Source organism: Rhinatrema bivittatum, chromosome 2 (genome assembly GCF_901001135.1).
Source record: "Rhinatrema bivittatum chromosome 2, aRhiBiv1.1, whole genome shotgun sequence".
Lineage (NCBI taxonomy): Eukaryota > Metazoa > Chordata > Amphibia > Gymnophiona > Rhinatrematidae > Rhinatrema > Rhinatrema bivittatum.
This window is the reverse complement of record NC_042616.1, coordinates 305275520-305288659: the sequence shown is the minus strand read 5'-3', so window position 1 is coordinate 305288659 and position 13140 is coordinate 305275520. Positions and strand designations below refer to the sequence as shown.

General features: G+C 40.3%; 1 protein-coding gene across 2 annotated transcripts in view; it reads left to right on the top strand.

Moving 5' to 3' along the window:
- TNS3 (tensin 3) overlaps positions 1-13140 on the top strand; it is a 592547-nt gene that overhangs the window by 268661 nt on the left and 310746 nt on the right. For both annotated transcript variants that reach the window (XM_029589689.1, XM_029589690.1), the window contains exon 16: positions 6130-6234. In XM_029589689.1, coding sequence (XP_029445549.1) covers positions 6130-6234 — 105 coding nt within the window. The remainder of the gene's footprint in view (positions 1-6129; positions 6235-13140) is intronic.

Genomic DNA, 13140 nt, shown 5'->3' with positions numbered 1-13140 from the left:
TCTTATATGCTCTTTTCAAAATCTTCAAAGGGTACCCCCTCTGTTGAAACCGGAGCACCATCTCCTTAGCTTTATTCATGTATTCAACTCTTGAAGAGCACAGCCTACGCAGCCGGAGGAACTGACCTGTAGGGATGTTAGTCTTAAGAAGTCTCGGGTGACAGCTGTCAAATTGCAAAATCGTATTGCGATCAGTTTCTTTCCTGTATATTGACGTCGTGAAAGTGCCATTGTGAATTTTAATTAGCATGTCTAAGAAAGGAATCTGGAAATGATGTAGATTAAAACTAAACTGGAGATGTGGGTTGCAACTATTCAACCAATCAAAAAACATGAAAAATTGGATCTCAGTTCCTAACCAGATCAACAGCACGTCGTCAATGTAACGAAACCAGAGCTCAGGGCTCTGTCTAGGGGTTTGTCATTTGTACCTACTATTCGGAACGATCCCCTTCCTAGAGGAGGAGATTTTGATGCTCACTTGATTCGATGTGAACAACGTTGGATTTATCGACTCAATACTGTTACCCCCGCAGGTCTCAATAAAGAGATTGAATGGGTACACTTTATCTGACAGCTCATTGGACAGCAATACCTGGCTCTGATTGGTGGGTGGTTCACTTCATCTGACAGCTCATTGGATAGCAATACCTGGCTCGGATTGGTGGGTGGTTCACCACAGCTGATGGGTCTGTGAAGGATTTTTGGCGCCTTTTACATGTTTAAAACCCCATGTTGAATGATTATCAAACGCGCTCCCTGTTACGTGTATATGACCTGCAATTTGGTAAGTGAATAGTTCGTTGAAATTCTTGGTGACATTGGCAGCTACATGTTGTTACAGTCCTGTTTTATTCTTTTAATTACAGATTATTCCAAAATATTGTGTGTGTCCCCCCCGATGCAGCCCCTGGCGAAACACGGGTCCGTGTCGGGGGACCTCCTTGCTTAAAGCATGATCTTATTTATACAGTGGAGTTGCCGTTTTGAATAAATATTACTTTTGGACATTTAAATTGTTCTGAGTTTTTTGGGACTGTACAAACTCTATCTTAGCACTCATTTATGGTGTGGAACTATTCATTAATTAAACCAGGCTCAGTGAACATGGGCAATATTTTAGTAGCCCACATATAGCTAAAGTCTGTGAGTATGAAGTTTAAAAAAAAAAATCATTATCCTAATTGAATTTTGGAACCTGGCAAGGGAAGAATGGGATTTACAAGAGTTAATTGAATGAAAATATTGAATACTCATTTTTAAATGAATGCTGTTCCTTTCTTTGCAGATGTTTTGAAAATTTTGGTGGTTACTGTAATAGTAGAGGAAATAGAAAAAAGAATACAGATATTACAGTTTGTAATCCTGCTGAGCTTTGTCAGTTCTCTTTTCCAGCAGTAAATAATGGAAGGTTTTTTCAAGCTAGCTTGTTTTAAAGGGTTTTAACAGTTGTGCTGCCATTCTGCAAATCAGTTACTTAACAGCTGAAAATAATCTTTGTGGAAAACCAGTTCAACTAAATACTCCTGTGCTTGTAAGCTTTAATTCCTTTTATTTTTTTGTAAATTAGAAACCTTATGCTGTCGGTAGTAAGAATCCCTTTGAAAGTAGGACCCTCATTGTTTGTTTCCATGGGCTATGAAGAATGGAAAGGTTGTTATTGTGTAAGACAGGAGTGGCTATTTCTGATCCTCGAGACCCAAACACAGGCAAGGTTTTCAGGTTAACCTTCATAAATGTGCATATGAAAGATTTACATGCATTGTTTTGAATGTGTGTAAATATATATCATACATATTCATGATGGATCTCATGAAAACCTGGCCTGTGTCTGGATTTTGAGGACTGGAGTTGGCCACCCCTGGTCTAAGGTATTATTTTTCTAGTTTCCAACTCGCACCTTCCTGATGCTCAGGGCAGAATACAGCAAATAGATATAAATAACAATGTAATAGTAAACATCATAAAAATAGTAAATATCAAATAATAAAAATAGTAAAATACAATAAAAAGAAATATAATCAATAAAAATAAAATCTCAAAAAGCAGATGATTGCATCAAACCTGTTTAAAAATAAGACCATAATGCAGAATCGACAATAAAATATCACTAAACCTTTATGGTTTATTTGTGTGAAATAATAAGCAGAGAAACACGAAATAGAAAACAGAGATAGGTAACAGTTATTTAAAGTGTTCCTGAATAGTTTTTTAAAATTTGTTTCTATTTTTGCATGTGTATTGGTGGTTTTTTCTTGCAGCTTGTGGACTTAAGACTTTGCTGCAGACTGCTATATATATATATAGGATTATGTTCAGCTCTGTTCACCACCCTTGTTTAGACTGCCATGAATCCCACTGAAAACATAAGTTTCCTAACTTTGCCTGTTTGATCTAACCTTTGTTTTATTCTTACTGCTGAGTGAAGTAAATGTTATCTTTAAAGAGTAGCTAGTCTGTCTGAAATGAGAGAATTCTCTGAGAGTTAATTTCAGAGCTTTACGGTATTCTGGTAATAGTGGTGTAGCTCTTGAAACCCACTGGCACATAAGCAGTGAATAAAGCTGTTTGTGTGTGTGTGTGTGTGTGGTGAGAAAGTACTTCAGAAGCATATTTAAAAGTTGGTAAATTCACAAATGTTTGCTGTCTACACTCCCACTATGGTGATAACCTACAGAGGGGTGCTGGTGAAACTAACCATTGTATTGTTATCACCCAGCTAGAATTTGGTAAATGGAGGTAGAGAGAGAGAGAGACACCAAAGGCCGATTCACTAAGTCTTTTCTCCAAGTGACTGTTGGAAAAATGTTTACTGAATCAGATCGTAAATGAGCTGCTCCAGATGCCCTGACTTAAGACTGTGCACTGAAATTCAGCAGGCACTAAAAAGAAAATATAACGCCTGATGAAATCGGCAAATGGTATGCTAATGCATTAGGAGTTAAAAATGCACACAAACACGCGTTAAAATGTGTGCTCAGCACAGGATGATTGCCCATTTTAAACCAGGTAGTGGGGGATTCTCGAACAAGATTTAGGAACACAGAAATCATATTTAGTGTGTAGAAAAGGCCTTTTGTTTGCAGAAAACATGATTACTGCTTACAGTATTTACGGGTGAATTTTAAAAGCCCTACACATGCCAAAGCCAGGAGATACTTGCGTGAAATAACCTGGCGCGCGACACATGGATTTTAAAAGGCGCCCAGGTACGCGATTATCTCCCTGTATGTGAGTAAAAAATGTTTTCATTAAAGGGGCAGGGTGTGGGTATTCCAGAAAATAGGTATGAAACCAGCACTTAAGTATTTACGCACGCCTGGGTCCCTATCCGCGTAACTTTACTTCTGCTGCAGTCGGTGTGTAAGTCATGAAACAAAAAGAAACTAGGCTAGTCAGCGGAGTTTTAAGGGTCGGGGCTAATAGGATAAAAGGGAGGCAAGTTAGGGGGTGTAGAAAGTCTTCTTTAATGGGAACGAACTGGGGAAACAGCCAATTGCGTTGGCGCATGTATCTACTAAAATCTCTCCCATTTGTGCGATCAAGGCAGCATTTGCGCGCACATGCATGTATCAGTATAAACTCGTGCGCACATTGTACCCGCGTATAGCTGATTTTATATCAGGTTGCGCGTATGCGTGTGTACATTATAAAATTGCCGCATCCATGTGCACGAGCTGGCAGACACTCGCATATGTGCTCCCGCGCGGGTCTTAAAATTCACCTTTTAGGGGGTCAATTTTCAAAGGTGCCCACGTGGTTCCCGGCACACGCATGTAGACGTGGCTATTTTATAACGCGCGCGTGTTATATAATAAAATATCCGTGCACATATACGTGGCGGATTTTAAAATACGCACGACCGTGTGCGGGTGGTGCTTTCCGGGGGGGGAGGGCGGCGAATTTTCGATTAATATGTGCAGTGACGCAATCAGGCCTCCCCGAGTTCTCTCCAATTAAAGAGCGGAATGGGAGGGAATTTCCATACCCCCTACCTAACCTTCCTCCCCCTTCCCCTCCCCTCCCCTCTCCTCTCCTCTCCGATCCCTAACCCCCTCCTATCTACTTAACCTTTTTTTTTTGTTTCACTACTTACTGCTCCTCTGGTGCAGAAGTAATCTGCGTGCGCCAGCCAACTGCCGGCATGCGCTTCCCCGGGACAGCGTAGAATGGCGCTGTCCCGGCTGGCGCCTTTGGAGAGGCCCGGCACTTATGCGTGTACCAAGGTTTATGTACATGGCCGGGCCCATTTTAAAATGCACCCAAGGCTCGGCATATAACTTATGTGCACAGAAATGCTTTCAGCACAGAAAACGTTTTTTGTGCACATAATCATATTTATGCATAGAAAACATAAGTATGTGCAAATCATGTTTTCTGCACATAAATCCTGACTACAGGCAATGGGACCAGAATTCTTGCTTCCACTATAGACCAACACTAGCACTGGAAAACTTTACTCCACCTCTGACGAGTGCTAAGAAAACCTGAGTTAAGCCAGTGCACCTAGGCATTTGGATGGGGGGGAGAGGGAAGTTATGGCTATGTCGTCACTTGCATGAGATTTCCATGCGAGGGCACTAAGCATAGCCGCAGTTTACACCCACGTTTTTTGTGCACAGAGCTTTGCCGCATTGGGCATACAATTTGTGCAGAAAAATATGTACACAACTGTAGTTAGAATTGTGTGGTTTGCTGAGCACAACCTTATTGCATCGGGCTCGGTCATTTGCAGAGAGAATATCTCTTGTCCTGTAGTTTAATGTTATAAGCACAACACTGCCTTCTCCCGTGGTTTGTATTCAGTCTATTTGTGTAGATGCAATAGAAATCATCTGATTTTCATTAAAGGCTAAACAGCAACTTGACATACCCAAGGGGCATGGAATATTACAATTATTTGCTTTTGGGGGCACCTAGAAATATAATTGAGAGAACCATCCTAAGCTTTTTATTATTCATTTGTATTAATTATGGGGCCAATATTCACTTGGCCGCTTAGTGGACAAGTTATCTGACTAAGGAGAGCTGGATAATTTGTCCAGTATATTCAGTGGTATAAACTTCCCGCTGAATATACTTTAAGCTATCTGGCTGCGTGTAGCCGGATGCTTATAGCCGGATAACTTCAACCTAACCAGCCATTGATTGAATATGGCCAGTTAGGCCTAAAGTTATCCGGCCTCGTGAGGCCAAATAACGTGCAACTTACCCGCATATCTTCAGAGGTAAGTAGCATATCTAAAGGAAAAAAAAAAAAAGAAAGTTGCGGACCTCCCAGCCCGAGGTCCACCCCCCCCCCCAGCAACAAATGGATAAACCCCCCTCCCCACACCGTGGTCCCCCAAACCTGGGGTGCATGTGTAAATGTTAGGTTCCAAAAAGCATTGCCGCTGAACTGGGCCTTCCCCCCCTCCCTGCTAAAAATAAATAAATAAATAAATAAATAAAAATTACATATACCAGCTTCCCCCCCCCCAGCCCCCCCACCCCTGGCTCTCACCCTCCCAACCACCTCTTACCTCCAAAAGCGGCCCTTTTCTCTGTGCTGGGATTGCTGTTTGCAATGATGCCAGCTGCTTCCAGTAATCCTGGAAGCGTACGTAAAGTAACTTGAGTTATCCATCTGAATGACTTTTGAATATCTACCCTTAAAAAGTATGTAAAATACATTCTTGAATTGTGTATGTCTCACGAGGATTCACATTTTGTACATTCCTCGCTGATGATTTGGAAACTGACACACCTGAATTCTTTCTGCAAGGCCTTCTGTGAATCACTGAATCGTTCGTAACCACATTATAATTCCTTGGTTGTAAATAACATTGTAATACTCATGTTACTTAACTTCCACAAACAGCTTTGATTGGCAAGTTGCGATAAATACAGTGGACTCGATTTGAAAAGAATTTCTCTCGTTCTTTGCTCGGTGACGGCAACTCTAAGGATCTTATTCAGTGAAGAATTTTTTCCACAGGTATAGAATGGGGAAAAGTCCTTTCCGAATAAGATTCTCTGTAACTTGCGAGAGAGAATCTAGCATGTGAAATAGGTAAAAAAGGAACAGAAGTATTTTAGGCTTCTGCATTGCTTTTGATGTGTTATTGATGTGTTATTGTTCCTTTAAAGATTCCGAACACCTTCAAAATGACCATGGAGTGACGATTGACTACAACACCTCTGATCCACTGATACGCTGGGATTCCTATGAAAACATGAGCTCTAATGGGGAAGGTGAGTGGAGGGATACTACCTGCTTTCCTTGCCTCTTCTGGATAACTCCGATGTTCAGTTTTCATGATGAATATTTCTATTGTGCCTCGTCCTTTCACATCATATATAAAATGATGGGTTAGTGAGACCTAACTGGCCAGTCTGGTATTCAGAATATCCACAGTGAATATGCACGAGATATCTTTGCAAATATCCCATGTATACCTTGCCTAGTCATTGTGCATATCCTGTAAACCAGGCTGGGTGGCAGATCCACTGCTCTAGACAGGGGTCATTATGATAAGAATCAATTTTTGCAGTGATAACATTTCTAGGAGTCAAATTGTTTGTAACATCCTCAAAGTTCAAATCCTCCATAATGTTTAATTCGCCATGATAGAAACTGATTTCTCTATCAAATCAACTCTTACAATGCAGAAAGAGAATTTGGTTTGAGGTCTCAAGATGCAATGGTAGTTGTGTATTTAGTGCTGTGGGAACTTTTGCCCTGACTTTATATTTCGGCAACACTCTGCCTGCCTCAGGGACCACGGGAAAAACTCTATTGTGTCCAAAATTCAGGTCCACTGTTGAAAAAGCACATCATTTTGTTCTCGCGTGTCAAATCTTTAAAGTGAGCGGCGCCTTCATTTTCTGATCATTTTCTGACTTTATATTTAGCTTTTAGGGGCAAAAGTCTCTCAGTGCTTTGTGCACAAGATTTTGCTTTGCATAATTTTTGGTCTGTAGAATAATTTCCTGTCCAAATGTTGCAGGAATTGAAAGCTGTTTGTTTTATAGATATCTAACATGTTTTTTATACACTGCCTGTACTACTTGCATTTACATGTGGTTTTATGTCATTTTATGCATTTTATATTATACTTTTTTTTATTTTGTACCTTGCCTTGGGAATCTATTCCTGGAAGGGCTAGAAAGAACTGCGCCAAATAAATAAATAAAGCTTTACCCCAAAATTATGCAAGCAGATACATTTGAAGGCTTGTACACTTTTTTTTCTGCTCAGTCCTTAAACCTGATTCTAAGAGTTGTATTAGAGAATGGGAAATGAGAGAATAGAGATAAGGAAGGTAAAAAATGGATTTGGAGGAAAGACACAAAAAAACAGGAGCACATTTAAAAGGGGCGGAGGATGACCAGCCCTTTCCAGTCTTCTAACGTTGTATATTTTGTACTTCCAGTACTTCTCATTTCCGTTGTTATTTGAGGTAAGGTCACAATGCAAAGGGTTGCCGTAGCAGCTGTAACTTGAACTTTTTTGATGTATTTTTGCAATGTTATAACGTTACAAACACAAACCTTACATTAAGCACATCTGAATACACATTGCAGTGATTTACTGGAAGATACTGTAGTGCATAGCAGACTTTAACAGAACAGTTTTAGTTGACCGACCTTGGTAGTGGATATATGCATTTATTCTATGTGTTGAAAGTGACCTTTCATGTACATTTGAGTATTTTCCTTTTAAAAAATATGTACACGTGTCTAATGATGAATTTTAAGTTTTTGAAAACATTTTATTAGCTGTTTTCTTGTCCTGTGTGTGTAGCCTCAGGATGATGATCAGTAATGCCTTTTTTTTTTTTAAGGAACAACTGCTCTTTGTAAACCTGTCAGCTAGGGAAATCTGTTCTAGGAAAAAGTTAATACAGTTAGGGGAAGACAAAACAAGACACCCACGTTAAAATTGCTGGAGCGCATAGATCATTTATTTGATTTTATTGGCAAAGGATAAGAGACGGAGTTAGGTGCTGGGAACTGCAAAGGCTTCCACATTTCAGTAGAGCTGGCTTGTCTCCCTAGTCTGGCTGGGGCGAGACTGCTGCCGAAGTATCAGATATACCCTGGTGCATGTTGATGGTGCAGTCCTCATTCAGTGTTTTCTACAAATCCTTTTGAGATGCATTTGTTTTGAATTGCAAACATGTTTGCGTAAGTGCATGCATCTGGAAGGGAACGCATTTCAAACACATTTGATGGAAGGTTTAAACGATGTAAGCAAACAGTGTGTGAAACAAATTAAACTGTTCAATTTTGACAAGTTAAGAAAGTGTTCTCAATTTCTGACAGGCAAATGTATTCAAATGGTCTTTCCAGAGTAATGCAAATCCCCCAACACGGCCATGTTTCGCCGGCGAGGCTACATTGGGAGGGACCCAGAATACAGAATCTGTGTAACAAAGAAATGAAAACCATAAATAAATTGAACAAAGGCAAGGTGTAGCAAATAGAAAATTAAGTTATATTTACAAGGTAACGTATTCTGTACAGGAAAAGGTAACAAGCAAAAACCACAATCTATATTTTTCAACAGTGTCAATAAATAATTTTCTTAAAACTTTTTCTTTAAAGATTTTTAAGATATTTTAAAAAGTGTAAGAAAATTAGTATGAAAAAATTTTAAGAATGTATATATATATTTTACTTCTGACCTGATACAAATCGGGTATCGATCCAGAAACTTCAATTGAGAAAAGACCAAGGGCAGGGGCATAGCCCCTATGCTGCAGTGTCTATAAAGATAAAAAATTACTGATATTAAAATTTTTGGATTCTGTTTTTTCACTGCAGATCCACATGAGTTGTTGGTTCTTTACTTGTAAATTTTTACCTTATCTCTACATATACTATGGAGTAGATTTTAAAAGGGTTATGCGCATAACCCTTTAAAACCCCCAGCGCACCCGAGCCTGTTTTGCATAGGCTCGGCGGCGAACACAAGCCCCAGGACGCGCGTAAGTCCCGGGGCTTTCCGGGGGGGGGGGCGCATGTCGGGGCCGACGCGACATTCAGGGCGTTCTGGGGGGCGTGGTGCCGGCCCGGGGGCATGGCCGAGGCCTCCGAAACGGGTCCTGGGCCGGGGAATCGCGCGCCAGCTACGCCTACTTCTGGCAGGCGTAACTTTTAAAACACAGGTAGGGGGGTGGATTAGGTAGGGGAAGGGAGGGGAAGGTGCAGGGGGGTGGAGGGAACGGGCAGCGCTCGCAAGGCTCGGTGTGTGCAAGTTGCACAAATGTGCACCCCCTTGCGCACGCCGACCCCGGATTTTATAAGATAGGTGCAGCTACGCGCCTATCTTATAAAATCCGGCATACTTTTGTTTGCGCCTGGTGCGCGAACAAAAGTATGCGCGGGCGCACTTTTAGAAAATCTACCCCTATGTGTGTAGGGGCTTTGCCCCTGGCCTTGGTGCTTTCTCTATTGAAGTTTCTGGATCAATACCAGATTCGATTCAAGTCAGAAGTAATATATATAAATTCTTTAAAAGTTTTGTTAATTTTCTGATACTTTATTTTCTGATTCTTTTAAAAATATCTTTTACATTCTTTTAGTATAAATCTGTTTATTCAGAAAGAGTCAAGTATTACAAAGCATACCTGCAACAAATAAAGTATAAACAGAAAGATACAAAATAGGAGTTATATGTGTAATCCAATACATAATAAACACAATATAAGCTATTGTGTAACATTGGTCTACTATAGAAGTAACTGTCACGTAGACATAAGGAATTTCTAATTTCCCCTCAAGCAACAGCAATTCTAACGCCACCAATACCAAAGATACTTAAAAATTATACAGTAATAAGTAAGAACATCCCAACCTACTTCATTCCCCCCCCCCCACCCCACCCAAGGTAAGGAAGCACATATTGTGTATGATGGACACTACCCAGTCACAGCAAAGTTACAAAGTATTTAATATCAAGCTTCTAGATGTAGATGACAAGCTCTGAATGTGGGTTGGAAGAAAAGATTTTCTAAGAATCTTTTCTTCCAACCCACATTGTCATAGTTATTTAGAAACATGGATTCCATGATCATAATGTAAAGAGTTCCGCCATTGCCAGTTCAAAGGGTGATGTCTCATCCTGCCAAACTAACAAAATCGACTTTTTCCCAAGAAGGAAGGCTTTACATGTAAAAAGAACATTACCTCTTTTCACAAAAAGTATGGAAAGATCCTTACTAAACAGGATCAGTTCAGAAGGTAGAGGAATTATGTAGCCCAACAATTTGGTTACATACCCGAATACCTTCTCCCCCCCCTCCCCCAATTTTTTTAATGATATCACATTCTCAAAAAGCATGAGACAGATGTGCCTGTAGCTTGCTTACATTTCACGCATATCCTAGAAATAGTTTAGCATGGAAAGCCAATAATTGAGGAATGAAAGCCCTGTACAAAAATTTAAATTGCAGTTCTCTCAAATATATGTTTGACGAAATAGATTTCAGTCCTTTAAAGCATGACTGAATCTCCCTTTCTGTAATGGAGAAATTCCCTTCCGACACCCATCTATTACATACTATGCCAACAGAGTTAATCTGAGACAAATTCAGTAAATCTTTATATAATAAGGATTTTGATAATTTCCTCCTTTCAGCATAAAAAAGTCTTCTATTTTCACTATCCACTCCTGCGTTAAGGAACCTTTTGGTAAAGAGCAAATGTAATGGCAGAATTGTATATAGAAAAATAATCCACATTCCGAAGACAATATTGGCTACGCAGATCTTGAAAGGTAAAATAGATCCATCCACTGCCAAAACCTGTTGGACAGTTATAATACCCACATGAACCCAACGATTAAACGATATGGATTGGGAACCGTGAGAAAAATCACAATTACCCCTAATAGGTAAAAACTGTGAGCAGGAGCTATTGGTGAGCAGAGCACGTGTAGCTTTTTGCCAAGCTCGGCGTAAGGGGGAGACCAACATATTGTTCAAGTTATGTTTAGCTACTAGGTTGGTGTTGGCATGCAACAGGGTAATGCAAGTCCAGCAGCTTCACTAAAAATGTTTCATTCTCCAGACAAACATACTTAGCCTCACTGAAAATCCAATCACGCACCAATCTCAATAAACTAGCCACATTATATTGTTCCATATCCGGTATAATCAAGCCACCCAAGCTCCAGGATTGCTTAAATCTATGAAAGGCTATTCTCGGTTTCTTACCTTTTCAAATAAAGAAGCTGATAATTCATTCCAATTTCTGGATATCCCCGCATTTCAATTTAATAGGCAAGGTTTCGATAACATATAAGCATTTAGGGAACAGTATATTTTAAGTAGCTTGATAGGACCAATCAACAACAGTGGTAAATGGTGCCATATTTGAAATTTCTCCTTAGTAGCTGCCAGAAAGAAGCAACACATTTAAGGTATACAGTTTCCCTAAGTCATGTAACATTAATAAACCCAAATATTTAAAACTTTCTATGGCCCAACACAGAAGAAACTCCCCCACCCATTGAAGAGTAACTGAATCTGGATACGCTATAGCCTCTGATTTGTCCATATTGAGCCTAAAACCTGAGAAATCCCCAAACTTCCTAATAATACTCATAAGTTTTTCTAAGAGAGGAAGCAGGTGAAGTGAGAGAAACTAATAAATCATCCGCAAAAGTGGCATATTTAAAAAGGCAGGCTCCCAAATGAAAGCCTCACACACCATCGTCTAGTCGAATTGCTTGCAAAAGGGGCTCCAAAGTGATCAAAATAACAGAGACAGTGGGCAACCCTGTCCAGTACCCCTGTTAACAGAAAAGGCTTCTGAATATTCCCCATTAGCCACAAGAGTGGACATAAGAATTTGGAGCATAAAGTATTCCTGGGTTTAACCATTACCATTCCTAAGTGAAACTTTTACCCAGATATACACATCTAACCATAGGTATCCTCCCCGCTGAAGCTCCCGTGTAAAGTAAGGATAGGCTCAACTAGTATGTTTGCTGCCTATCTCAGCACTACCTTACTAAAATGAATAACCCTCCCTATTCCACCCTGCCTTCCCACCCTTCCCCAAATCCCCAAGCATATTAAATCTATGAATCCCAAATTTGAGGTCACTTATAGTACACAGATCCCCCCCACCCCCGAAAAACCTACCAAATACAGGATTAGCAGATTTTTAAGGAAAAGAAAATATGTATGTAACACAGTAGTAAGACAACCAAATGTCTTAAAACATAAATCAGTCTACATTGAAGATGAATAAAGGAACCATAAGGAGAATCCCTCCAGAGGCAAGAAAAGCCAGACACTCTATAGAGAATTGCTAGAACAGTGTGTCATACAGTATCATGGCAGAGAATCCTGGAAATTTAGTAATATAGAAACAGAGACTTAAAGTCAGGGTGCCTTATTATCTGGAGCCACCCAAGCTTTCTCCTTCTCCAGGCTTTCCACTAGCTGTTTGTGTTTCCTGAGGTTTGGATCTATTTTACACTTTCCTGGAGGACCACCCTCAGTTTTGCTGGGTAGAAGAGTACACATTTCACCCCCATCTCATGCAGCTTGGAGCACAAAGAAGCAAACTCCCGACACTGGGCCACCAGGCACATTGAAAAATCTTGAAAAACTAAAACTCGACTGTTTTCATTTTTCAGTATTTTGCCAGACCTCAGCTGCTGAAGAATTTCCGTCTTGTAAGCAGAATCCAAAATTTTTCCAGTCACCACTCGTGGTTTGTCAGCTTTCTCCCTCCGTGCACCCAGGCGATGGGCCCTCTCGATGTACAACGGGCCTTGCGAACCTAACAGGCCCAATTCTCTGGTTAACCACGATTCCAAGAATACCGCCAGCTCTGTATCGCCTACAGACTCAGAAATGCCAACGAACCATAAGTTGTTGTGGCGAGATCTATTTTTCAAGATCTTCAAGCTGCTCATCTTGTTTGTGCGATAAGGATTTTAATTCTGCCATTTCTTCTGACCCTGAATGAATAGTGTCCTAGTATCTGAAATATGTTATTCTACCTCAACAAGTCGTAGATCATAGGCCATCATATTTTTTGCCACTTCATCTAGTTTCTGGACGATTTTCTTGAACTTGGGCTCAAGGGCCTCAACCACAGCAACCATCGCGGCCAGAGAAGCAGAATTTCGATCTGGGG